The sequence below is a fragment of the Zalophus californianus genome, chromosome 5 (assembly GCF_009762305.2).
Source record: "Zalophus californianus isolate mZalCal1 chromosome 5, mZalCal1.pri.v2, whole genome shotgun sequence".
Lineage (NCBI taxonomy): Eukaryota > Metazoa > Chordata > Mammalia > Carnivora > Otariidae > Zalophus > Zalophus californianus.
Window position 1 is genome coordinate 29,325,608 of NC_045599.1, and position 27,173 is coordinate 29,352,780.

General features: G+C 40.1%; 1 protein-coding gene across 2 annotated transcripts in view; it reads left to right on the top strand.

Annotated features, from left to right (window-relative positions):
- Window positions 1-1,847: 1,847 nt before the first annotated feature.
- Window positions 1,848-27,173, top strand: part of SMAD5 (SMAD family member 5) — a 58,411-nt gene continuing 33,085 nt past the window's right edge. The window contains exons 1-3 of one of the 2 annotated variants that reach the window (XM_035727634.1): window positions 1,848-1,980; window positions 2,815-3,033; window positions 23,706-24,277. In XM_035727634.1, the coding sequence (XP_035583527.1) occupies window positions 23,875-24,277 (403 nt within the window). In that variant the 5' untranslated portion in view covers window positions 1,848-1,980; window positions 2,815-3,033; window positions 23,706-23,874. The remainder of the gene's footprint in view (window positions 1,981-2,814; window positions 3,034-23,705; window positions 24,278-27,173) is intronic. The other variant, XM_027605361.2, reaches the window with a different exon arrangement.

A 27,173-nucleotide genomic window follows, 5' to 3' on the forward strand; every position in this document is an offset into this window, starting at 1 on the left:
TGTTCCTTGCATATTATGCAGTGACTGCAAGACAGCAAATGGTTTGGGGGAGGATTTTACTAGCTGTTTGAAGTATGGAATGGCTCTAGTACACAAAATATTTAAACCAAATTGTTATGTCTTATAATGTTCAACAAAACACTCTGCAAACATTTAGTTCTGGGAAAAAAAAAAAAAAAGGCACCCTCCAAGGCAGGGTTATGGGCACTTCTGGGAGTTGTAAACCCATGCAGGCTCCAAAAATATGTGCCTTCCAAGGACTGGAAACTTCTGAATTACCAACAAATAATCAGTGAGTGTGACAAAGAGTTAAAGTACACAGACTTTACTTACACAAAATTTATGATGTAGTAAAGAGGTTTAAGATGTAGACCTGAAACTGCACACCAATGGTCAATAGGCTAAATCAGGACCATGGATTTGTTTTGCTTGGCTTGTATAGGACTGGCCTCCTGAATGCCTGAGAAAGGGAGAAAAAGTGAGAAAGAATGAAAAGAAGTGGCTAAGCATATAAAAGTGAGATTTTTTTTGCATTAACATCCAGATTTCCAGCTGTTTTTGAAAAATCAGAAGATCTGCCAACACTGGCCCTTATTTCATTTCCCCATGGTGGCAGTTGGCTGGAGTAGATCAGCAGCTGCCCCTGTGATCAGAATATGCACTGTCTGGTTCCCCACCCCGGCCCACTGCACACCCTGGCCCACTGCACTTCCCCTGTCCCACTGGAAATGGCCACCTCTCATGCAGACACTTGTGCAACATCTACTTAGTCTTTTTTACTGTGGGAACAAACTGCTGGAGCCCCGAGCAAAAGAGCAGTTGTCCATTTGTGTGAGAGGACGCTGGCTCAGGCCGTGGTGGTGATAATAGAAAGCAGTGAGAAATCAGATTTGGCATATATTTTGAAGGTACATTTAATAAGATTTCATGATGGATAGAATTAGGCTATGAGGGAGAAGATTTGGAAATGTCTCCAATTTTGATTTTTACTTAGAGTAATTGACTGAAAAAGGAAACCTACCGTGGAGTACTGGAAAACCTGGGTTGAACTTTTAAAATGAGAACAAAATTATTTAAAAGTTTTCTTCACTAGTACTCTTCAAACTGGACACCCTACGTGGTGCCACTACCACATTCTGGGAAATGCTGACGCTTTGGGGGAATTTAAGGAAAAGAGCAAGAAGATCCCCAAACACTAAGGAAGAGACTTAGGTTCTTGCCACAGGAGGCGGAGTGGAGGGATACCAGCCTACAGGTGAACTTTGGGCACCTCAGTGGCCTCACCTGTCCAGAAGGGTGTGTGTTATCTTGAACAATTGGGGTTGATCTCCCAATACATGGACAGTCGTAATTCGGGGAACTCCAAGTGCAGGCCCTGCCAGAGGGGTTGGTTGGGGAAGAGCAGAGACTCCAAGATTACCATACAGAAGGGGTTCTAGGATTGCTGCTCAGAAGTTTGTTTTGAAGCGAGTTTTCATAAAGAGAGGATTCTCTCGGAGTTATATAGTTACCCAAAAAAAATCAGTAAAAGTAGCAAACTTGTGTCTGAAGATTTTTCTACAGTTTTTATATGATTGAGAAAATGCGCAGTGGTCCCCATCAAGGGCAATAGTTTTATTTTCTTACAACGTGGGTTGGCTTTGGTTAGTGGACACTACTAGTGGCCATCGTGGCGGTGGGAGCTCACCGACTCCCACGCCTGGGCCTGGCCATTGCCACAAGTGCCTCTGGCAAATCGGAAGCTAGGCTTGGCCACACGGAGCCGAGCGCCAGGGCTTCCTTCCGACCGGCTCCGCAGCGGTCACTCGGCCTCTCGCGCGCATGCGCGGACTCCGGCAGCGTCCTCCCCGGCTCCTTCCCTCCCTCATCCGGGTCCTGGGCGAGCGGGCGCCGTGCGCGTGTCCCGCGGCCAAGCTGCTAATAAAGTTGCACTGAGGGGAAGCGCAGCGACGGCGCCGGGGGAGTGCGTCCAGCCGGCGGGTGAGTGAGTGTGGGGCCCCGGGGCGGGCGAGCCGGGCCGGGGGCTGCAGCTTCTTCCGGGACGCGGCTCGCCCTCAGGCCCCAGTGGCTGGAGTCGGGCCGAGTCGGGGGCGTTGGGCCGCGGGCGGAACGGAAACCGCCCGGGCCTGCGGGGCGGGAGGTAGGCCGAGTCCCGGCCTGCAGAGGTTCGAGCGGCCGAGGATGGGGCGTCCCGTCCGGCGGCGGAGGCCTTACTGCGGCCGGGGGCGTCCCGAGGCTGGCCTTGGTCCCTGCGCTGCAGTTGCCGCCGGGACTGTGGAGGGAGGCGCTCCGGACGCCCTCGGGGCGGGGGTGGGGTGGGGTGGGGTGGGGTGGGGGTGGGGGAGATTCCCGGCCCCGCTTGGGTCGGGAGGAGCGGTTTGTTGTACCTCATCTAAGCACCACCCTCAGTCACACCCCAGGTAGGATCGCCGTGCTGGGTCGAGCCGTCTGATCTGCTACCCTGCAAAGCTGTCCAGTGGCTTGATGAATCCGTGCCGCCGTCGCTTTGTGTTTCAGAGATAAGGATCCACGCTTATCGGTGGGAATTACACTCTGGGCACTTGTGCCTTGCTACTGCACTCAGCTGGTAGTTAGACCTGGTTTCTGCCACTTGCCGTGCTAGTTTTCACCATTGCAAAGATTTCTTGTTCTTTCTTGTAAACTTATGCATTGGTGCAAGGAGAATGCCAAGCCGTCCCTGTTTGCCTTCATCATATTGGGTCTCTGCCCGGTCTTTCACTTTAGTATCAGTACTCAAATTCATATTCCGGTCTTTCCCCTTCCCCCTCCCTTTTCCCTCTCTTCCCCTTTCAGCTGCTGTTATTACGTGGAGTTTGGAGCCTAAGCTTTGAAAACTCCCATGTGGCGCCTGTCTTAAGTTGGAGCATGCTCAGTAGCCAAAAACGGATTTCGGTTGCAAAAAGAACTGGGGCGAGGATAGCCCGGGTATTTGGACGTGTGCCCGATTCCTAACAAATGTTCCAATTCTGGTTTTGATGGCATTGAAGAATGGAGCTGTAGGCCAACCTGGAGGTGAGGAATGCCTGAACACCCTGGGCCAGATCACTATCTTGATTGCAGAGACATTGTTTCCTGACCAGCTGGAGGTCTAGAAGGGGGTGAAAAACATTCCTGGCTGCTTGTGCGTTTAAATGGGTGTGGTGCTAAGTATATCTTGTTTACCTTATCTTTCTGTGGAAAAAGTTTTGAAGTCTGGCTGGGTTTGTCACATCATGCGTGTTGCCTGGCACTACCAAAAGTGTTCTTATCTAGCAACAAATGCTGGGTAGGTGGAGGTTGTGGCTTGGCTTCACAGAAGTTGAGAGGAAAGGGTGCTTGAGTTGCTGTTTAAGTTCTTAAAAACCAGAGTACTTGCATTTCCTTAGAGTACCCGAATTGCCCAGAGTGAGTTTTGAATTTTAATTTGAAACCTAAAAGGCTCAAAAACCTTAGTCCTAGTAAATTTAGTGACATTGCAAGTAGGGGAAAGTTTCTGCTAGATGTCACTCTGGTAGTGGCTGTTGTAAGGAAAACAATACCTAGACACAATGTGACAGTTTCACACGTATTGATCAGAATACTCTTAGGAAATTTGTGTGTTCCAAATTTAGTAAGTAAGGGATTATTTACAAATTTGTACAAATTTTTTTTTTTTTTTTTTTTTTTACACTCCTTCTTTGGTAGCTGTTTTTTCCCTGTGCGGTGAACCCTGAGATTGCAAGAACCCTGGGATTGCAAGAATACGGAACAACTCATAAGAGACAATTTAACAAAATTTAACCTTCACAAAGGTGGTACATAATACCTTTTAGGTTTTTAAAATTTAATTTTTGATTGTTTGCGTGGTTACATTCCCCTTTCTTTCCCTCTATATTGCGGATCCCTCAGTCAGCATGCCTTTTTCACATAGCTGTTTTTATTGAATAAATGTTACTGTGTATCTTGGTTAGAAAAATTCACTCATCATTTATCCTTCCATTTCTTTCGGATCTGAAATAGCTAAAATAGACAGTAAAAGTTAGGTGAACCTCCTCAGTTCGCTTTCCTCTTAGATTTTAAATGCATCCATATGATACAGTCTGGTAAAAAGGAGGAAAGCCAGCAGTGAACTGGGGAAAAGAGAAGAATAAAATATTTTTGTAGATTCTGTGCAGATTTGGTGGTATTATCTACTTGTCTGGTTCACCTAGGTAGGCGCCACAGAAATGGGTAGATTGATATGTGTTGCATTTCTTTTCCCCCTGGCAAAGTCAGCTATTAATTTCAGTGGGACACAGTGGCAGAATGTTGTTACTAATGAGGTTTGAATCAGATTGTTGTTTACTGTTGGTTATGTAACATGTTGCTGGAAGTATTATTAAAAGTTCCCTTCTACAGCAAGGTAGAGGCAAGTAAATTCTGCTTACTCTTTCTTCACTGCGTTTTAATTCTTGGCTGAACCTGAAGGCACATTACACTATAACCATAATTATACCTGGGCAGCCTGTTTCCTGTTTTCATCATGAACCCAAACATTATGATTTGCAGTGATGATCTTTTTTGTCCTTTGCCTTAAACAGAGGCAATATGTTTTCTCTGTCTACTGAAAACAGATTTGTGACTTGGTCAAATCAAAGATACTGGCTTCCTAGTGTTTTGAAGACTAGGCAGTAAAATACCAGTTTTTCATCTTAGTAATTTCAGTTGAAATACAAATACTATCTAAAAAAAATCTGTTTCACACATATTGTTTGATAGTATTTTATGTAAATTTTAATGTTACCAGTAGTTTCTAGAGTTTTTGAATTAAGAAAGCCCTTTTTGTTTATGACTTATCAGTGTTTATTATTACCAGATGTATATGTTGGTTTAGGCACTGAGCCACACATTTGGGTGAATTTCAGAGCCTGCTTTGAGTATACTTTAAGATATAGCCACCTTTATTCCTTTGGTTTATCATTCTACACTGTTTTCTTCTGGAGCGCCCGTGTTCCCTCTCTCGTGTGTGTGTGTGTGTGTGTGTGTGTGTTTCATACTAACCACAAAGAAGAAACCAAAATAGTTTATTTCTTCAGATGTTGCCACTGCCTTATCTCGTGTGTGTGTGTGTGTGTGTGTGTGTGTGTGTGTGTTTCATACTAACCACAAAGAAGAAGCCAAAATAGTTTATTTCTTCAGATGTTGCCACTGCCTTATATCCAGTGGATTAGCCGGTCTACTCATAAGGTCTTTTACTCATAAGGTCAAAGACGGTGAAGAAAATTTCCTTTTATAAAGGAAGTCGCAGCCTGATAGATGATTTTTATCTCTACCAGTCCGAATATTCTGGAGAAGAGAGTTATCTGGAAGGATAGGACTCAAGAAGGCTGCACAGAGGTAGGGTGCTTTCCCACCAAAAGAGATGATGCACGACCCCAGGAAGCCTGTCCATGTCTTCTCATACCTTGTTTTTATTCTTCCAAAGCTAATAGAATAATAGAACTGGAATTTTTAGTGCTAGATTATCCAGTTTATTGCCATTGTCTAGAACTGTGAATCTGAGAGGTATGTTTACTAGTTGGAAGTTTAAGATGTACAATTCTTTTTGAAGAATTGTTAAGATTTAGATTGTTAGGACATCTCCCATTTTCATATGTTACCTTCATATTCTAAAATTTTACTGTTTTACAAGTTTGAGAAGATGGTATAATTACATAGTAGGTTTTTCAGAAATAGTCATCTAGTTCCTAACTTTTTAGTTTTGGTGGTTTTTTTGTTTGTTTTGTTTTTGTTTTTTTCTTTTGTTTTGCTTTGGGCAGCTAGGTGAGAAAATTTTGGCCCTATCATAGTAGAGAGGTGGTTTCAGTGACTTTTCTTTCTGCTTTTATTATAGTATTCCCTAACTTAGTTGTGATAGTATTTTAGAAGAAAGAATTTTTTTTTTAATGTTTTATTTATTTATTCATGAGAGTCAGAGAGAGAGAGAGAGAGAGAGAGAGAGAGAGAGAGAGAGAGAGGCAGAGGAGAGGGAGAAGCAGGCTCCCCGCCTAGCAGGGAGCCCGATGCGGGACTCGATCCCAGGACCCTGGGATCATGACCTGACCCGAAGGCAGACGCTCAACCATCTGAGCCACCCAGGCGCCCCGGAAAGAATTCTTTATTAGACAGTTCTATATGGGCAGTACTATAATTGTAATTGACTTTTGGAAGCTAGTGTTAAAGTACATTTTGTAAACAGATTTTGCTCTTGAATTCTGTGGTATACCAGTCTCTGTCTATAATGTATATACAGTTTACAGACTAGTATGCTCTATGAAAATTTGACAATGGTTTGATGTGTTATGAGATTCTAACTAGATTTTTCCTTTTGATTTCTGTGTATCTTTTGTTATTGCTGAAAATAACAGTAAGAAAAAAACTGGTGTCACCATCCCACCTTTCTCTGAGCGTAGCACGTGGGGTTCTGAGAAGTGTCTTACACTTTTCAAATTTAACTATGATCTCAGAATATGACTGATGCTTTCAAGGCAAGTTTTGTTTTGTTCAGTTCTGTTTTCATGATGTGTTAGGATATGTCTTGCATCCTATCTGGTAGGCTGTATAACTTGAGATCTAGTTATTCTGGTTTGTATGTTCCCAGGAACGGGGGTACTACAGAAATATTTCAAAGCTAGTCTTATCTTTCCCCTTATTTGCATCTCTGTGCCCTCTAAAGCGCGTGCCTGCTTAACTCACTGACCATTTCCACTTTTTTGAGGTGGAAGTGTATAAATGAGTGACAACAGGAGCCAAAAAGGTACCCAGAGCCATATTTGCTCCCTTTTCTTCTATGTGACTTGAATTCTGGGGTGCACATGAGGTATCTTGAGAACATCTTCCTAAAGCATCGTATACACGGGTTAGTGCTTTGTGCTCCTGAGACCACTTTATAGTGTAATGATTTGGTATCTGCCCTTGACGATTTTATAATTTAAAGGAAAGCACTATAATGATTGACCAGCTCTGTGTCTATTCCTGTGCCTACAAGCCTGTACAAGTATACTCCAACACATCTGGTAGTAATATAGGAAATCTTGCAGGCTCTGTGGGGGTGAGTATACATCTAGATCAGGCTCTGCTTAATTAGAGGACTTAGAGGAGCAGGTGAAGTTTAAAGAGTGATTAAAAACTGGGAAACAAAAGTCTGGATGTGGGAGATAAAAAAAGAGAGACTTGTGTGGGCACAAAGAGAGACTATGTAAGATTATTCTGTGAGAAGTGTCAGGGAACATGAGTTCAGCTCCTGAATGGCTTTGAAATCCACTATGAGAACTTTTGATATCTTTGGAAATTGAGAGCCATGATTGGGAGAAGTGGAGATTGAAGTGTTTCTCTGCTGAAAGTTGTTTTGGTGCCCATGTAATTGTAGCCCCTTTTCCTTATAGATGTTCCCATAAAGAATGGTATTTCTGAATCTAGGCAGGCTTGTAGGCAAACTTGCTCCTGGTTTCTCTTCTCTGCCTGCTGCCATGGATATGGCTTACATGTTTTAATAATTGTATGTCTGGATCCGGGATTGGTTTGACAGTAGTGGTGCTGATACTTGGTGACTACTATTGATATTAGAACCATAGGGAAGGATTTTTTTTTTAAGATTCTATTTATTTGAGAGAGAGAGAGAGAGAGCACATGAGAGGGGGGAAGGTCAGAGCGAGAAGCAGACTCCCTGCTGAGCAGGGAGCCCGATGCGGGACTCCATCCGAGGACTCCAGGATCATGACCTGAGCCGAAGGCAGTTGCTTAACCAACTGAGCCACCCAGGCGCCCCGGGAAGGATGTTTTTAAAGCTTTACCCCCACCAGCCACAAAAATGTTACCCTTGAAGATATATATATATATTGTATATATACATACATATATATATATGCAAGTGACTTTGTTCCATTGCAGGTGATCCTAAGGGCTTTGGTTCTCCAACCTGCTGCAGATCTGGGACTCTTTGTTAAAATGGTGGGAGGTAGAGCCCTAATCTCAAATCTAATGAATCTGAATTTTGTGAGATGGTTATGAGAAATTTCTTTCTTTAGAATCTCTATCCATAATTCTTTTCTACAGGTTTGGCTGAGATTATGGTGGGTTGTGACACATATGGGCATTTATTTGTGTGGGTTGATATGCTCAGCAGGTTCTGTTTTGGCTAACAGTGTTGGGCGAGATTTTTGGATTGGTTGCTTGCCTTTTATTTTGGATTGAAGCAGTTAGGTGTTGGAGCAGAAAGTGAGGGAGCTGTTTCAGTGAATTGAAAAGTCAAGTCTGGACATGAGCCGTGTGTGTGTGTGTGTGTGTGTGTGTGTGTGTGTGTGTGTGTCTGGGGGTGAGTGTGGAAGGTGGTTTGTGTGTGTCTTTATGGGAGTTGGTTAAGAGGTCCTACTCAAGTAGCTTGAGGTAAGAACAGGATCTTTGGGTTTTTGATGTTAATATGATTTCATTTGAAATGGAAGCCTGGTAAAGCTTAATAACATTTCATTCATACATTTAATGTATGTAAAATGTAACACCTGATCTTCCTTTAGCTTTGCTATCAGCCTTCTCCCAAATCAGTTGATGGCAAATCCTGTTCTTCCAGTAGTCGGTGCTGACACCTTGGAATCATTGTTGACTCTTCTGTTCTCACATTCCCCGTATCTCTTCCATCAGGAAACTTACTATTCCCTGAAATGTATGTGAAGTTGTCTACTTCTCACCACCCAACTGCCATCACTCTGGTCTAAGCCATTATCATCTCTCACCTAGCTGACTGCAGCTCTGAATTGGTCTCCCACTTTTAAAACCCTTGCTGTTGATTCTCAGCACATCAGCCAGAGTAATTCTTTAATAGTGTTAGTCAGAAACTGTCATGTCTCCATCAGAGAGCTCTCAGATGGGTCATCATTTGACTTACAGCCAGTGCCCTTATATGCAGGTCTCTTACCTGTTTAACCCCATTTCTTATTTTCCCCTCCTTGTTCAAGGCTATACTGGTCTTGCAGTTCCCAGAGTGTCCCAGACATGCTCCCACCTTGGGACCTTTACATTGCCTGTTGCCTTTGCCTGCCATGATTTTCCACAGATATCTGCTTGGCTTGCTCCTATTTCCTTCAAGTTTTGACTCCGTTGGTGCTTACTCAAGTGAGGACCAGCATAGCCACCCTATTTAAAAATCACACCTCTCCCACAGCACTTCCCGTTTACCTTCCTCTGCTTTATTTTTCTCCATAGCACTTTTCACCTAACAAACTATACTAATCACTTATTTGTCTTTTTTTCTATCTCCCTCCACTAGAATGTAATGCCACATGAGGATAAAGGTTTTGGTCCCCTTTATTTATGTGTGTATTCCCAGGTCCTAGAATGCTACTTCAAAAAATATACTTTTGAATGAATTACTTGAATAAATTTAACAAGTTCTCTGAATATGCTTAGTATTGTTTCTTAAAGATTACATTCTAGTGGGAGAGAAAAAATCAAGTAAGTCAAATAATTACACATTGGTTCATAGAGTGAAGGAAATGAACACAGTATTGGATTAGGGATTGGGGAAAATCTACTTTATATAGGATTATGGGTGATCAGGGAAGGTCTCTGGGATGACAGCTGAAGCTGAAGTTTGAATGATGAGAGAGCTTGGAAATTGGTGGTTGAGGCTTGAGGAAAGTGGCTCAGGCAGAGGATGGCATTTGTAAAATCTCTGAGGTACAAAAGACATTCCAGTATAGGAAGATAAATGCTTTTGAAAGATGAATTGGGAGCAGAAGGTGTTTGCCCCTAGTTTGTCATTGATTTTTCTTAAATTTCAGCCTCTAAATTTGTATAATCCTAATAAAGTAGAGAGAATTCTTTTGAAATATGAATGTCTCTTGAAATGTAAATCCCCTCTTTAGTAAGAATTTTAATATGGCTGAAGTGCAGCTGGACTTTGGTTTGAAATTTGTTTTTTCCCCTGACTATACAAGAAATACATTTGTTTTAAGAAGTACTGAATTGTATGAGGTAGAAAGTGAGAAGTACCCCAACCCTTCAGCTGAGATCCTTTCAAAAGCTTTTTAGTACATTCTCTTTCATTAATTAAAACAAATATGTCTTGAGCATATGTATCACAGGGCTTATAGCAATAAGTGAAAATAGGTATGGTTCCTCTCATTTATGGTCTTGTAGAATTTGCACTCTTTCGGGGCTGGACAGTTAAATGTAAAAAATTTAGGTATGTTAAGTGCTACAAAGTAGAGGTATGTGATGCATGCATTAATAATATATAATAGGGGGCACCTGGGTGGCTCAGTTGGTTAAGCGGCTGCCTTCAGCTCAGGTCATGATCCTGGGGTCCTGGGATCGAGCCCCGCATCGGGCTCCCTGCTCGGTGGAGAGCCTGCTTCTCCCTCTCCCTCTGCCTGCCACTCTGCCTGCTTGTGCTCTCTCTCTCTCTGTCAAATAAAGAAATAAAATCTTAAAAAAAAAAAGTATATAATAAGGGGATTTTATCTACACAGCAGCGTCTAGGAAGGCTTCCCTGGAGAAGGGATGCTTGAGCTGAAATAGAATTTGTGTGTGTGTGTGTGTGTGTGTGTGTGTGTGTGTGTGTGTCTGTGTTTTGTAATGTGTTAGATCCTTTTGTAATGTATAATGTTTCTTAATTTTACATTGTTTTCATTTATAGCTAGATAGCACTGCTTTTCTTTGTATTTGTTAAGTACTCTGCATTATTGTCTAATGGATAGTTTGCAGTTTCTCGAAAGAGTTTCAGGGAACTTAACACACAAGGATCTCTTGGTCTTATTGTTATCCTGGTTTTCTTTCTAGCTCTGAGATCATTTCTCTAAGAAATGACAAAATATTTTAATTGAGAGGGTTATATAGTCAGGTCTTCATAAACCAGAGGTAGACTATTAAAGGCCAAGGTGATAGCAGACAGTAGGTTCATAGTTATAGTCTTAAGTACCTCCAGGTTCTGATGTAAGAAGTAGCACGCATTCCTGCCTGCTCAATTACTGGCCTTCTATGCTTGCTGTATATGTATTTTACTCTTTTTAATTTAATTATTATTATTTTTTATTTTGAGAGAGAGCACACATGAGCTAGCGGGGGGCAGGGCGCAGAGGGAGAGAGAATCTGAAGCAGGCTCCAGGATGGAGCCCAACACAGGGTTCATTCGATCTCATGACCCTGAGATCATGACCTGAGCGGAAATCAAGAGTCGGATGCTTAACCGACTGAGCCACCCAGGCACCCCTTTTTTTTTCACTCTATTTTAATGCCCCATCTTTGTTGGTTATCATAAGGAAAGAAAATTAAGTGATGTGCTAAACTAGCATAAGAAGTTCTTTGTAGCACCTTCTCTTTTTTCCGTTATTCTTTAAGATCTTTGAGATTACAGATAGTGTTTTTTTCAGGCCGAGTTCCTGGCTTATTAGACCCAATAAATTGTGAATAAATGAAACATCTATTGTCATAGATTCACCTCACTTCTAGTCATATGATCCTCCAAATCTACATATTCTGTCTCGAGCTTTAATTTCACATCTCCTTGGAGGCATATCAGTACTTTTACTCCCTTAAAGCCAGCCCTTCACCAACGCTTCTTGCCTCGTCTTGGCTATAACTAGAATTGCCTTTTTTTAGGTAAGTGATGTCTTTTTAGCTTTTAAACCTTTCCCTCTCTTGCTTGCCCTTGTTTCTCTTGTGGGTGGTCACCAAGTCCTATGGATTATTTGTAATGCCCATCACATCTCATCATTTTCTGTCTCTACTGCCGTTGCGGTAACGGTCTTTGTACCCCTGTACTGGTGTGTCTTTCCATCATAGTTGGATTTCTACTGTGTTTTCCCTCTACCTTCTCTGCCCCCCCCGCCCCGAATTAAGTCTCTTCCTTGGTTATTTCTGACTTTTCAGAATTCCTCTTAGAACATACCTTTCTGCTTAAAACTGCACTGCACATAGGGTTTCTTCTAGCAGCCTGACTCTAGCCTTATATTCATTCTTCCCTGTTTGGCATCCCTTCTGTGGTGGTGCCTTTCCCTTTTGTTTCACAGACTGGCTAAGTGTCTTCTTGCCTCATTTGGCTTAATGACACTTTTCCTTATTCTTGTCCTTTATAACCAACTGTATTGTGAATTATAGATTGTCATATTCCTATTTTGATCTTGTGATAATTGTTCCCAAAATTTGTGCCAAAATGATGAGCAGTTTTCCACACCTCATCCTTAAGGCTTTTCTTCACCTTAGTGCAGTGCCTATGGTTGGGGGGGGAAGGACCGTGAGCTAGGCAGAGCTCTGTTTTTTTGTATACTGCCTAAGCCTTCCACTTTGTCTGTCACTAGTCATTTGCAGCTCAGTTATTTTTTTCTTCAGCAATCTTATTAACAAGTATGTAATCTTTTCACCTTCTCCCCCTCACCCCCTATTTTCCAGTTATATTGGGATAATTCCTCTTCCTTTCTCTTATATTTATGATCTCCCTAAATCTCAGTTTCAAAGTGTTTGATCACTAGACTTAATTATATTCACTCAAACTGCAATATTGGTGAGAATTAACTGGCTCACTTTACACAGGTTGTCCTGTGTATTTCCCAATGGGATTTTAGGTTTTGGGGGCTTCTCTGGTTTTAAAGCTAGAAATAGAAATTCCCTGAAAGGTATCTTGGGCATGTTCAGGTTAGTTTCTATTTTTTGTTTTATTAACTTGGGTAGCCCACTCTGCATTACTGTAACAAGATGTGGCTTTTAAGGAAAAGGCTCATTTTGACACTTAGAATTGTAAAAGGTTGGTTTAGTATGGCCCTAGTAAGAGCAAAAAAAGAGAAAACATACTTTGTTTTCTGTCCCTGATTATGCTATTGAAATAAGGCTTTTTATACTTAAGTACTAAAATGTTAAAAATGTTAAATAAATGTTACATGTTCTAAATAGCTTTTTAGGGATGTTTATTGCAAAAGAAAATAATTCTCTGTTAAGTTCCTTGAAGTGTCCTTGTTTTCTTAGGAATTAAATGTATCACCTTCAAAAAATAACAAATATGTATTATTCCCAGTGGTGTATTTTAGGATAGCTTCAGGATTATCCCAATATAACTGGAAAACAGGGGGTGAGGGGGAGAAGGTGAAAAGATTACATGCTTGTTAATAAGATTGCTGAAGAAAAAAATAACTGGGCTGCAAATGGCAGTGTGTGAGATGGCCCAGGATGAGGCTGGCAGAGGCACAAATAGAATCTGCTTGGAAGCCAGGTTTTCATGTAGGGCACTGTCTCACATATCTGGATTGTCAAATGCATTTTCCTTTCTACTTAGAGGAGAGCACAGAGGGAAGCAGTGGAGAATGTGGGAGAAGCTATGCGGAATGAAGAAAGAGGAGGCAGAAGAGAAGAGTCAAATAAGAACAAAAGAGAAAGGAGGGCAACAGATAACTGGTGGGAAGTGATGGGGAGCATGAGAAGGGGCTTTGGGGAGGACAAAAGAAAAAGCTGCATTATTTCCTTATTTCTTCTAAGTCGTAGTTACAGTTTTTTCACCTTAGAACATCTCTGAAAGTGGAATCTGTCTTACATTCAGTGGTATTTGAGTGTTGGTTTTGGCCAGGTGATAGTTGTGATGTAGTTGTCATTGCGTGGGCATACACTCTTGTCTTTGTGTTTATGTTGCTGTCATTTCTCCCATTTACAACCTTTGGGAAGATGAAACAAACACGAGTATCAGAACTTTCAGGATGGGTATCTGGCTTGAATGACAGTCCTGGAGTAATATTGGAACACTCTTCAGACCTACAGTCTTGAGGGCAGAAGGATGATAACGTGAAGAAAAATTTTAAGCGATAAGCACTGATAGTTAATTTGCTGCTTGTTCTTTCTTCAAGTTTAATACAGTAATGGTACCATTTATGTAGATGGCTTTATATTTGTTGAAATAAAGTAGCTCAGCTATATTTTTTAAAATCCTTGGCCTGATAGCAAGATGTTCATGATTATTACAACAGTAGTAACTACGGTACAGAGTACGCACCATGCCAGGCATTAAGTTAAGTGTTTATCTCATTTAATTCTCAGAACTGATATTTATTATATAAAATAGAAAAAATAAAGTTAGGTGTAAATGTTAGATGCAAAATGTGATTAGACTTCAAGTCTGGTGTTTTTATGTGTTACAGTGCATATATTATTATCCCTGTATAGATTAGCCTTATTGTATATTTCCAGCCATTTTAATTCTACCGCCTATGTTCTCGCAAACTGAATTTAGTATTTTCTCATCCTGGTAGATAAAAACTCAGATTTTGTGTCTTTACCCACAATCGCTTTTATGCCTATGATAAAGCTGCTTCACCCATCTTGTCTCTCCCCCTCCTCCCTTGCCCAAAGGGCCATCCCCTGAATTTCTTTTAGCACTTTGTACACCCTTAGGACATCTGTCATTCTCCATTGTGTATTGTAGGTATGGGTATATTTTAATTATCAATTTGCCTGAGATGAACTTTAGCACTGGTTATGTATGTGCCTCAGTAGACTCTGAAAGCATTGAAGAAAGGGAGCACAGAGGAGGACCTTATTTATTTATTTATTTATTTATTTATTTATTTATTTATTTATAAAATATTTTATTTATTTGAGAGAGCGAGAATGAGAGAGAGAGAGCACATGAGAGGGGGGAGGGTCAGAGGGAGAAGCAGACTCCCCGCTGAGCAGGGAGCCCAATGCGGGACTCGATCCTGGGACTCCAGGATCATGACCTGAGCCGAAGGCAGTTGCTTAACCAACTGAGCCACCCAGGCGCCCGGACCATATTTAACTGCCCAGCAATATGTAACCTCTAAAGACTGAAGTTACTAAATACAGCCTTTTGGGACCTTTCTCTATACTAGGTTAAGTTTAGAGATACTATGGAAAGAATCATATGAATGGTATGTACACAGCTGACTGAACTGAGAATGGGTGTTCATTTTATATAGTGAAAGGCAAAACGGCTCTGAAAAATTGAACCAACTTTTTGGTAAGAGATTGAAAATGAAACCTTTTGGTCACTAGAAAACCTGTTTTCAAAGGTATTGCATGTTCTGTTGGAGTTCACATAACATATGCTAATATGTGCAAACTAGAAAAAGTATAGTATCTTACTGTTTTTTTGTATACATAATGAGAAATTCTTTCATAACCAAGGACTTAAGTGAAGATAGTGAAATGAATCTGTTGCTGTATCCCAAGCACTCTGATACTTTCATTTCAGTGTGGATCAAGGTGTCATTTTGAACCTGATATATTCTACAGGAAAGTTTACAGGAGAAAATTGATCTATCATATGGGCTCAATAAACAGTTTTAATCCCAATATAACAATTTTATTTAGAAATCTAAATGTTAAATATTAAGGAAGTGGATGCGTGAAATAGAGTTGGGCTCTTAAAAAGTGTGTGTATGGTGTATACATACATGCACACACACGCATACTGTGTTCTAGTGATTAGTGTGGCAGAAATGTCCTAATGAAAATTTAAAAAGCTTTGGGGTAAGGCTGCCATAATAAACATAAGTTTTTTTACAATAGTAGTAAACAGTTCATATCTATTGACTTATTTAGCTCAGTTGAGAGAAGAAAGGTTTAAAGTAGATGAAGATGTTAATGAGATATGTTAATGGTACAAAAAATCAATTTGAAAATGAACATATTGAACAGGATTATCCTTGGTCTCTGAAACTGTATAATCTTGTGATAACATAATGATTTGAATATTTTGGAGAAGTTAGAGATACGGGGAACAATAGAAAAGATCTTTAAGAGAAGAATAGCCCTTGGTGGGAGGCTTTCTTTGTAGGAGGCATTGTGTAGTGTTAGGAGTGTAGGTGGAGCTGGACTGCTAGGGTTCAATTCCTGGCTCCATTTCTTATCTATAGAAATAAGCAAGTCACATTTAATTTCCCTTTGCCTGTTCTCTCATCTGTGAAATGAGAATAATGTAATTTACCTGATATGGCTGTTTTGAGATTTTAATCATTTTTGGTCTCTCAGGGTAAGGTCCTTAACGGTGCTTGACATAGTGTTCAATAAATGTTAGTAGTTTATTACTATTACCATTATTATCATTGTCATCATCAAAGGAACTGATTTTGTAGAAAGGAAGCTGTTGGATTCCTTGAAATAGCTACATTCTTTTAAGAAAGTCAGATGTCTAAAAGTCTATAAGTAACTTTTCAAGATCATTTTTGTGCTTTTGTCTGTATAGTCGGGAACATGCAGACCATGTTCCGTGCTTTGTATAGAGAATTTCCAGCACAGCAGTGGAGAGGTTCATAAGGATAACTAAGTCATCAAGAGAAGCTCATGCCACATGTAGGTTTTCCTGAACTAATGATAATTGGTTCTAAAAAAGCCCATTTAAAATGAAACCATTTAGGGGCATCTGGGTGGCTCAGTTGATTAAGCAGCTGCTTTCGGCTTAGGTCATGATCTCAGGGTCCTGGGATCGAGTCCCTCGTCGGGCTCCCTGCTCAGTGGGGAGCCTGCTTCTCCCTCTCCCTCTGCCTCTCTTCCCGCTGGTTCTCTCTCTCTCTCTCTCTCTCTCGTATGCTCACTCTCCCTCTCTCTCTCAAATAAATAAAATCTTAAAAAAAGAAACCATTTAAAATTTGATCAATATTTTAAACTAAATTGTGAATAGAAGGTCTGGTTGGGACTTTATCTTCAAAAATTAAAATTTTAGAAAAACATTAGGTTATAATTGTAAACATGTATTCTTACAGTGAACAAAGAATGAATCAAGTTTGATGGATAGGCGTATTTTTAATTTTTTTTTTTTTTTTTTTAAGAGAGAGTGCATGAGCCAGAGGTGGAGGGCGGGGTGAGGTGGGGGGGACAGAGGGAGAGAGAGAATCCTAAGCAGGCAGGCTTCACACACAGTGTGGTTGCTGACGCGGGGGTCGATCTCACGACCCGAAGATCATGACCTGAGCCAAAATTAAGAGTCAGATGCTCAACCAGCTGAACACCCAAGCGCCCCTAATAGGTGTAATTTTTTTCACAGTAATTTAATAGCGTGATAGGGCATCCTTTATGTTTGTCATTTGTGCTACTAAGATAAAGGGCATTTTAATTTTTTTTACAAAAATATCCATAAAAAATAAACATTGATTTTACTAAGGACCAGTGTTAATCCTTTGATAGTGAAGCTCTTCTCTTTTCACAGAGAGGCTTGCTTAATGTAATTGTAAAAGTGGTGAATTCCCCAAGCTCATTTTTCCTCATCAGAGCAAACTCACTGCAGGAGTACCATCCATCTTGGCCATATTTCATCAGTCCCGTGCCTGTGGGTCTCTCGGAGGCAAAGGGAACCGCAAGTCTGAGGCTTAGGCTGCTTGCTGTGCCATGAGTGATAAAGTCCTTTGTCTCTGGCTCACGAGTCTTGTGGCCTTTGTCAGAATCCATGAAACAGCAAATTAACTTGTTTGCTTGTGCGGCTGGTAGGGTAAAATTAAATCCCAGACCCTACATTTTTGGGCACTTTTAACAAACTTTGTGAAATCATACCATATTTTGCAAACTTTGCACTTTCACTGGTGGTTTTTAAGTCATTATGGTGAAGGAGATGGTAGTGAATGGGAACCAGTTTTTAAGTCATCAGTTCACCAACACGTTTTTTAAAGACTTTTGTATAAATCTTATGTGTATAGCTCACTGAACTTTTACTTGTACATCTGTGTCATCATCACCCAAATCAAGTTATAGAATATTTCTTTCTCCCCGCAAGGCTCTCTCTTGTCCCCACTTAGTAACCTTCTTGTCTCTGATGACATAGGTTAGTTTTGCCTGTTTTTGAGAAGGAATGATATGTAATCTTTTATATCTGATTTCTTCATTATTATATCTCTGTGATATGTCTGTGTGATTCATCCATGTTTTTCATACGTTAGTTCTTTGACATTGCTGCGAAGTATTCTGTTCTTTGAATTTATTACTATGATTTATTGTGCCCCTCCACTGTTAATGGATATTTGGGTTATTTCCAGTTTGGTCCTAGTAAAAATAAAGTTACTCTGAACACGTACTTGTCTTTTGATGACAGTAGCACTTGTTTTTGTCGGATATATACCTAGGGATGGAATTGCTGGGTCATAGGGATTTATGTGTAAATATAGAGTGATATTTCAGTTTTCTTTAAAAATTTTTTTTCTGATAACTAATAATGTTGAGGCTGTTTTACCATCTAATAGCCACTGTGATATTTTCTTATGTGAAATACCTGATCAGTTCTTTTGCTTATTCATCAGTAAATTTTTATGATGAATTTTGTTACTTTTTTTTTTTAACTTTGTGCGACTTAGATAATGAGTACTTGGATTGCTTGCTCATACCATTTATGCAGTTTGCAAAGTTATAAAATTTTTGGAAAGAATACCCTGAGAAGTTTCTGAAATTTTTAATCATTTAATATTTAAAGAGTTGAGTACATGGTTTGTCCCTACTCCTTTCCCAGTGCTAGTTTTAAGAAAACACTAATATTGAGTCTTAGGTTTTTGGAATCTGACACCCATTCTTTTTTCTGAAACCAGTCTCTTGAAGTTGAGCTAATGACATCCTCATTCACCAGTCATTGGCCTTTTCTTTGTTCTCATTCTTTTTAAACTCTGCCTTTTCTATGATATTCTGCAATACCAGTGTATCTGATTGTAAGCCTCTCCTTTTAATAATTCAGTGGTAACTTTTTCTCTTCCCTACCAGTGTTCCCTAATATGCAGGTGTTAACATGCCACCCTTTTCTTTCTGTTGAAAACCCACTTTTTATTACTGTTTCAGCTCTTTGTGCAAATCTTAAGTTTCTTTCTCATCTATTCCTTGCTAAACCTGTATCTCCAGTCATGACCTTTTTCCAGTAGAGTTTGCCATCTTCTCTACTGACTAAACTACTTTCTGAGTGTCCTTATTTCTGCAAATGGAATTATCATTATCTTAGTCACCTGGGTTAAAATTTGAAGTTATCTTTAATTTCAAGGTACAGTTGATAGAAAAATCAATGACCATTCATTAAATGCTCCTTTAATATGTGGTATGATAAATGGAATGGTGCCAGGTGCTGAAGACTTCCTCCTGGAAAGATTTTGTATTCCGTTTGGAAAGTTAAGATATGTTCTTATCACTGTTTTATTAATTTTTATGATATTCAGTGACCATAGCCTCTTTAGAATCAGGTGGTGAAGGAATTCTTCACCAGAGGGAGTGGCCTTGAGCTTATCATTAAGAATGACTTCAGATTTCTCTTGGATGGGCAAAAGTACAGGAATTTGGGCTGGATCAGAAAGTGTGTATGTATAGTGGTATAGTGGTATATGTTATGTTAGGTTGGTACTAGATCCAGCCTTTTTTTTTTTTTTTTTTTAAAGAAAGGGAGTGGGAGAGAAAGCGAGAATGTTAAGCAGGCTCCATGCCCAGTGTGGAGCCCGATGCAGGGCTTGATTCCACAACCCTGAGATCAGGACCTGAGCCAAAATCAAGAGCTGGGTGCTTAACCCACCCAGGTGCTCCAGATCCAGCCATTTTTTTGAGTCTTGATTCTTTTTCCTTTGAATACTAATGCTCATAATTCATGTTTGAATAGCACTTTTTAGTTTATAAAGCATCTATCGTGTGTGTGTTGACACATATGTGCACGTATATTTTATTATTTTTTAAAAGATTTTATTTATTTTAGAGTGAGAAAGAGGATGTGCATGTGAGCAGGTGGGATGGGGCAGAGGGAGAGGGAGAGAGAATCTTAAGTAGGCTCCGTGCTCAGTGTGGAGCCCGACCCGGGTCTCTATCTCATGACCCTGAGATCATGACCTGAGCTTTGAAACCAAGAGTTGGTTGTTTAACTGACTTAGCCACCCAGGCACCCCTAACATATTTTATTACTTCAATTTTTTAGTCACTTAAGAACCGTCACCCCTTTTTTACAGAAGAATTAGTAGACTTAAGAGTGATACCTGGTTTTGGTTTTATATCTTGTAAAGGACAGAATCTGATCATTTTCTGTTTTATCACACTACTTTTTAAAAATTAAAAATTTTGAATATTTTGAGTTATGAAATATTCTAACATAGAGAAGAAGAGAGAATATAACATCTGATGACTTGCCAGTTTTTTTAAATCTGGTTTTAAAATAGCTGAAGCTTTTCCATTCTTCATCCTTCTTTCCTTTTAGCAGTTGAAACCAGTACTCATTGTCCTGAGATTGGTATGTATCATTTTTATCCATGCTTTTATTCTCTTACCATATCTGTGCATATCCATAAATACAATATTTTGTTTTAACTTTTATACTAGGTTGCTCTGGTAAAGGAATGTATATTTTTCCAAGTTGCTTTTCTTTAGTTCACTCATTCACTACTTCCTTGCTCACTCACTTAATAAATAGGCACTGTTCTCAGTCCAGGGGAATTTGATGATGGATAAGGAAGATGAAGCTACCTGCCTACTAACATGTCAGTGAGGAAGACCTATGATAAGTAAATAAAATTGATAGTTGATCAGGTTAGGATAAACACCATGAAAGAAAAGTGAGCAGGATCAGGGAGGAGAGAATGATGCGGGAGTGTGATGTATGCTATTTTAGATAAAGTGGCCAGGGAAGTACTTTTTCAAGAAGTGACATTTGAGCAGCTGAATTAATTGAAAGAGTAGCATGTTAAATAAGATCAGGGAGAATGCAGGGGAGGAAACATCAAGTGCAAAGGCCTTAAGGTAGAAATGACCTTGGAGCACTTGAGAAATGGAAAGGAGTGGTTAAGTGCAAAGTTAGGTAGGAGAATGGTAAGAAATGACTTTGATGGAAAGCCAAAGGCCAGCTCATGTAGGCCCTATAAAGTGATGTTAAGGAACTTAGATGTGAGTGTAATGGGAAACCACTGAATAATTTTTGAGCAGAGGAATGACATAGTTTGACATGCTTGTAAGATTGCTTTTATACTAGAATTCTGTGTAGTAGAAAAAAGAATGTGGAAGCACTTTCTATATTGGAATGGGAAGATCTTGAGCATATATGGTGCATATGTTTTTCTGTACCTTTTTCTTTTTAGAATACCACTATGTAAAAAAAGGTTTTATGTATATATTTGTATTTGTTTGTATTTGTGTTAAATTTGTCTGTAGGGACATGAAAGACAAATACAGAGGGATTTCCTGTGAGAAGGGGAATTGATTGATGATGGGGAGAAAAATGGGAAGGAAACTGAGCACTCTATGCTTTTTTGTATATCCAGAAATTTTTTTAAAATCATACAGAAGTGTGAACACATCTTAAGTATCCCACCAGCTGGATTTTCACAAACTGAGCTCTCCCATATAATTACCCAGAGGAGAAGCAGGACTTTACCAGGATGGCAGAAACTCAGTTTTCCTTCTAGTTAATACCCTTCCTTTCAAAGGGAAACCACCATCCTGACCTCTAAGATAGCATACATTAGTCTTACCTTCTCATTGTACTGGCACTCATAACTCCGTTCTGTTCACAATTTGTTTTAGGTTATTTACTATTTTTATTTTAGTATTATGCAAGTAATGCATTAATAGATTCCCTTTGTGAAAAGGTTAAAATAATACAGAAATATATAAAACAAATCACAGGACCCCTTTCTCTCGCCTTTCCCCCATTCCATGCCTCTCCCCCATTCCATGCCTCTCCCCAAAGGTAACTGCATGATGAATTTAGTATGTAGCCTTCTAGTCCTTGTTCTTTGTGTATACGCAGAAATAACTCCCCCCGCCTTTTTTTTTTGGTTAATGTATAATATGGTTAGTACTTGATGATGATGATGACGATGAGGATAGTGAGATTAATAGTTAACATTAAGCACTGTCTAGTGGTTAACTACCATCTAGTGTCTGGTCTTCAAGCTTCTCTCCTCTTGTCCCTTTCCTCAACTTAATCTCTCCATTGTTCATATATTCTCTCTCCCACACACATGCACTACCCCGTCTGGTCTCCATTATGTTCCAGTGCTCAGTTAGCCAGACCTATCTATTCTCTATTTTAGGAAATGCTCTATTCATGTCTGCCCACATATTTTGTTGTTGTTGTTTGTGTCCCTGTGCCTTTGAAATTTCTCTTGTCTTAGACAAGCCAGTGATATTTTGGTTTACTTTGTTACCTTTACTCTCTGGTCCATATGGCTTTTATCCTATGTCCTTGATGTAGCTACAGCTGAGCTCAGCTCTTTTAGCACATAACACTTCACAGTCTGTGACCTGTTACTGACAAATACACTTTCAGTCTTTACTTATTTTCTTTAGTTTAATGTAGCCAGTTTTGCCTACCTGACAAAAATTATCCCATGTAGCGTTGGAAATCCATCCACACAGAAGGAGTATTACTTTACTTCTGTGCACCTTTGCACCCTTGGTTCTAGGTTCTAACCGTGGTTCATAGCAGTCTGGATAGCCAGAGCTGGTTGATCAGCATCCAGAACAGTGCTTGGCATTTACTAGGTCTCAGTAAGTGTATGTTGAATGAATGAATCAGTTGGCTCTTAACATGAAGCATCATTTGGTGTGACTTTTTTTTTTTTTTAAAGCACCATCATGACAGTTCACAATGTATGGCACATAGCAAGCAATTAATTCTTATTTGTTGAATTTAACTCAGTTTTATTTTAATTTATGTTTATCTGGGTTTTAACTGAACACAAGTATTCTTTTCTGGGAAGATGGATCCCAATCCAGAATGGTCTTGATGCCAGAGTTTGGTAGAAATTTGTCAAAGGCAGAGCTGCAGCATTATTTGCAATTTTAGGCCCAAGAAAAGAAGCCTCTTGGCTTCTAATTTGTTACTGACATCCTTTTTCCAAACATTACTCCTGCTGTTTCACTAGCCGCTCATTGTCTGTAGTTGGCTGTGTAGTGACCACAGGGAATTGTACCCGTTCTTATCAGTGCAGTGCCTCTGCACATCACTTCCTCTTGTCATCATCTCCAAGAGCTTTGTAAGGGTGCAGTGAGGTGGTCTGCCTAGAGCAGGTTCTTTAACTTAACATGCCTAAAATACCACAGAAGGCAATAGCAATTATAAAATTAAACTATCCTTTTCTGGGTTAAACTTTGAATTTATTCTCTTTAAATCTATTCAGCATTTTTAGTTTTACAAATAGATACTTCCCATTTTTCTGGCAGTTATGTGTGTTATGATTTATCTGAGGATTTGTTATCTCTTATGAAAAACCTAATATAAAATTTGATAAAATTTGCATCTACTAATGTGACTTAAATAGGACTATAGCTTTTGTCCAAACCTTGTAAGTCTGCGAAACACTTTACGGAGAATAATGACCTTAGGAAAGAGTTAGATTTCTCTGAAGACTGTTGACATTAGAGGACATACTGTGTTCAAAATTGACAGGGCATGTGACATGGGTTTCAGTGAAGAGAAGTACTTCAGAATCAAACCTTAGAAGGGCATTTGGGGGCTTATTGGCCTAAGGAAAGGAAATGAAAGTCTAGAGGCTTGTTAGGAAAGTACAGAGGAGGGGAGGTAGAGCAATCTGTTTTTGCTTTTGGTGGTTATTTGGCATTGCCAGTGAGTTACTTGTTCATGTTAGGAAGAAAGGAAGTAAGTGGTCACAGGACTTTAGGGAAAATTTCTCTTTCTAGACTTAGGTTTTTGTTTTACTTTGTAATGCTTTTCTGCTCTTATTTAAAAATAACATACTTTCCAATTATATTTAGATGTATGTTAATTGCATTCATTTAAGTTAGGGGTCTTACCCTTTTCCCTCTTTCTCTTTCAGGACTTGAACCAATGAAAGAATCTTATGGCACTTATGAAGATAAATGTCACTCCTCCCTTTTTAATTGGAACTTCTGCTTAGAACCTGTATGTGACTTTTCATCTGTGAGCTGTTCTTTGAGTAGCCACTGACTTTGAGTTGCAGGAAGGTCTCTGAAGATTTATATCAAATGACGTCAATGGCCAGCTTGTTTTCCTTTACTAGTCCAGCAGTAAAGCGATTGTTGGGCTGGAAGCAAGGTGATGAAGAGGAGAAATGGGCAGAAAAGGCAGTCGATGCTTTGGTGAAAAAGCTAAAAAAGAAGAAGGGTGCCATGGAAGAACTGGAGAAAGCCTTGAGCAGTCCAGGACAGCCAAGCAAATGTGTCACTATTCCCAGATCTTTAGATGGACGCCTGCAGGTTTCCCACAGAAAAGGCTTACCCCATGTTATATATTGTCGCGTTTGGCGCTGGCCTGATTTGCAGAGTCATCATGAGCTAAAGCCATTGGATATTTGTGAATTTCCTTTTGGATCTAAGCAGAAAGAAGTTTGTATCAACCCATACCACTATAAGAGAGTGGAGAGTCCAGGTAGGTTTTACCTTGAGAAGAATTACAAAACCTTGTCTCTTCCTGATTTACATTTCAGTGGATTTAGTAATTAAAAGGCTGTATTAGCCTTGTGTTTCCTTCTTAAAGATTTTAATCTTGGAAAAAATAGTGGATTTTGAATTTAGCTTTTTATATAGCTCCCAAGTATCTAATTCTAATTCATGTTCACTGTAAGCAGTCAGTCCTATGTATATGAATCAGTCAGTGTCAGTCGTATGCATGCTCTGCCTTTCCCATGGATGACATGTCTCTGTTTTATCTAAAACCCAAGTTTCAGGGGCGCCTGCGTGGCTCAGTCGTTAAGCGCCTGCCTCCGGCTCGGGTCATGAACCCAGGGCCCTGGGATCGAGCCCCACGTTGGGCTCCCTGCTCAGCGGGAGGCCTGCTTCTCCCTCTCCCACTCCCCCTCACTGTGTCTCTCTCTGTCAAATAAGTAAATAAAATCTTAAAAAAAAAATAATAAAACCTAAGCTCCATATGTGTGCTACATCCCACTCCTTTTTGTGTACTCAAGAACTTTGTTCCTACAGTTACCACCCCTCTCCCCAGGATTACATTTTCCCTCTCTCTTAGACTATTTCTGTCGGCACATAAGCATATCATGCTACTGCCCATCCTAAAACAGAAGTTAAAAAAGAATTCTGGTCCCGACTTCATTCACATCCCCTCATCCCCAGTCGGCTGTACTGTGTCTTTGAGTCCTTTTATAGGAGTCTCCATTTTTTTTGTCTCTGTGTTACTTTCCTCCTGTTCTTTCTGTACACCCCTCCTCTTAGTCTGTCTTCCCTACCCTTTGACTTGTCAAGATCACTGGCGACTGCCTTCTGGATGGAGTGGTCATTCTCAGTCCTCATTTCACTTGCCCTCTCACCGTCATTTGATACGCTTTCTTTCCCTCCCACTCACAACTTTTTCTTTATTGGCTTCTGAAACACGACACCCTTCTGGTTCTCCTATTTCACTGGCTCTTTTTGCTTAGTCTCTTCGTTGGCTTCTTTTCCTGTTTTCACGTGACTCAGTCCCTAGACCTTTTCTACATCCATATTTTACCTCTATGGGCTCTCATGCTGTCACATGTAAAACTAAGCTCATGCTCACATTTTGAACTCCAGAGTGAACTTCTCCTTTGAGTTTTAGACTTCTGTATTCAGTTGCTCACTTGACAATCTTCATTTGAATGTCTCATAAACATACCAGATTCAACATGTCTAAATAGGGCTTTTGATTTTTTTTTTCCCCCACCAATTCCTTTTTACCTCCAGTTTTCCCTGTTGAGGTAAATGGCACCAGCATTCATGTAATTGCTACCTAGAAGTTATTTTTTATTTCTCTCTTTGAAGTCCTCTTTTGAGCTATGAGCAAATGGTGTTTGCTGTACCTTCAAAATACTATCTTAATAATGTCCCCTTTTACCATCTCTAACACCACTATTGTAGGACAGACCATCATCATCTTCCGCCTTAAGCAGTGTTCTAATTGGTCTCTCTGCCTCTTTTCTTTCCCTCCAGCCCATTCTGTTTTCTGCACAGCAGCCAGAGCGCTCTTTAGAAAATAGCAAATCATGGGGTGCCTGGGTGGCTCAGTCAGTTAAGTATCCCAGCTCTTGGTTTCAGCTCAGGTCATGATCTCAGGGTCATGAAATTGAGCCCCGTGTCAGGCTCCGTGCTCAGTGGGGAGTCTGCTTGAGATTCTCTCTTTTTATCTAAAATAAATCAGTCTTTAAAAAAAGAATATACCAAATCATGTCTGTGCCTGCTCAAAACACTTAAGACTTTTATCACACTTAGAACAGATTTCTAAAGACCCTACATAACCTCTCTTCAGACTTCCTCTGTCCCATGGACTTGGCCTACTCCTGCATCTAGACTTACTTACTCCCTTCCTTCCTTCCTTCCTTTCTTTTTTTTTATTTCTTCTACCTAACTCTCTCCCATGATCTTTTCATGGTACATTTTCTCACTCTGTTCAGTCCTTGCTCAAATACCCCCATCACTACTTGATGCTGTGTTCGATATTTATTTTTTTTTATTTTTTATTTTTTAAAGATTTTACTTACTTATTCATGAGAGACAGAGAGAGAGAGAGAGAGAAGCAGAGGGAGAAGCAGGCTCCCAAAGAGCAGGGAGCCCGATGCGGGACTCGATCCCAGGACTCTGGGATCATGACCTGAGCCGAAGGCAGACGCTTAACCATCTGAGCCACCCAGGCGCCCCTGTTCGATATTTATTTTATTTATTGACTCATGCAAGCAGGAACTTCCTCTGTCTCATTCTGTAGTGCATCACCAGTGCCTAGAATAGTAGTATGACCTGGCACTTAGTAGGTGGTGCACAGTAAATATTTTTTTAATGAATGAATTATATAAGCTGAGATACTAGTTGGGTGCATTAGTTATCTTTTGCCGCATAACAGATTAAGTAAGTGGCTTAATACACATTTATTATTTCACAGTTTCTGTGGGACAGGAGTCCAGACGTGGCTTGAGTCCTCTGCTAGGCTATATTTAAGGTGTTGGTCAAGGCTTGGGTCTCATGTAAGGCTCAGCTGGGGAAGGATCTGCTTCCCAGCTCATGTGATTGTTGATGGGGTTCAGTTCCTTGTGGGCTGTTGGACTCTTCTTGCTGGTTGTTGACTAGAGGCTGCCTTCATTTGTTTGCCACCTTTTTCATAGTAGCTCACATTCATGGAAGCTTACTTCTTCAAAGACAGTAAGAAGAGAGAGGGTCTTCTTGATAGAAGGGCATTATATTCTTATATTGTATCATCACATAACATCCTATCACCTTTGCCATGTTCTATTGGTGAGCAGAAAGTCAGAGATAATACCTTGAGAGGGAGAGGATTATGCAGGGGTGTATACTGAGAAGCAGGAATC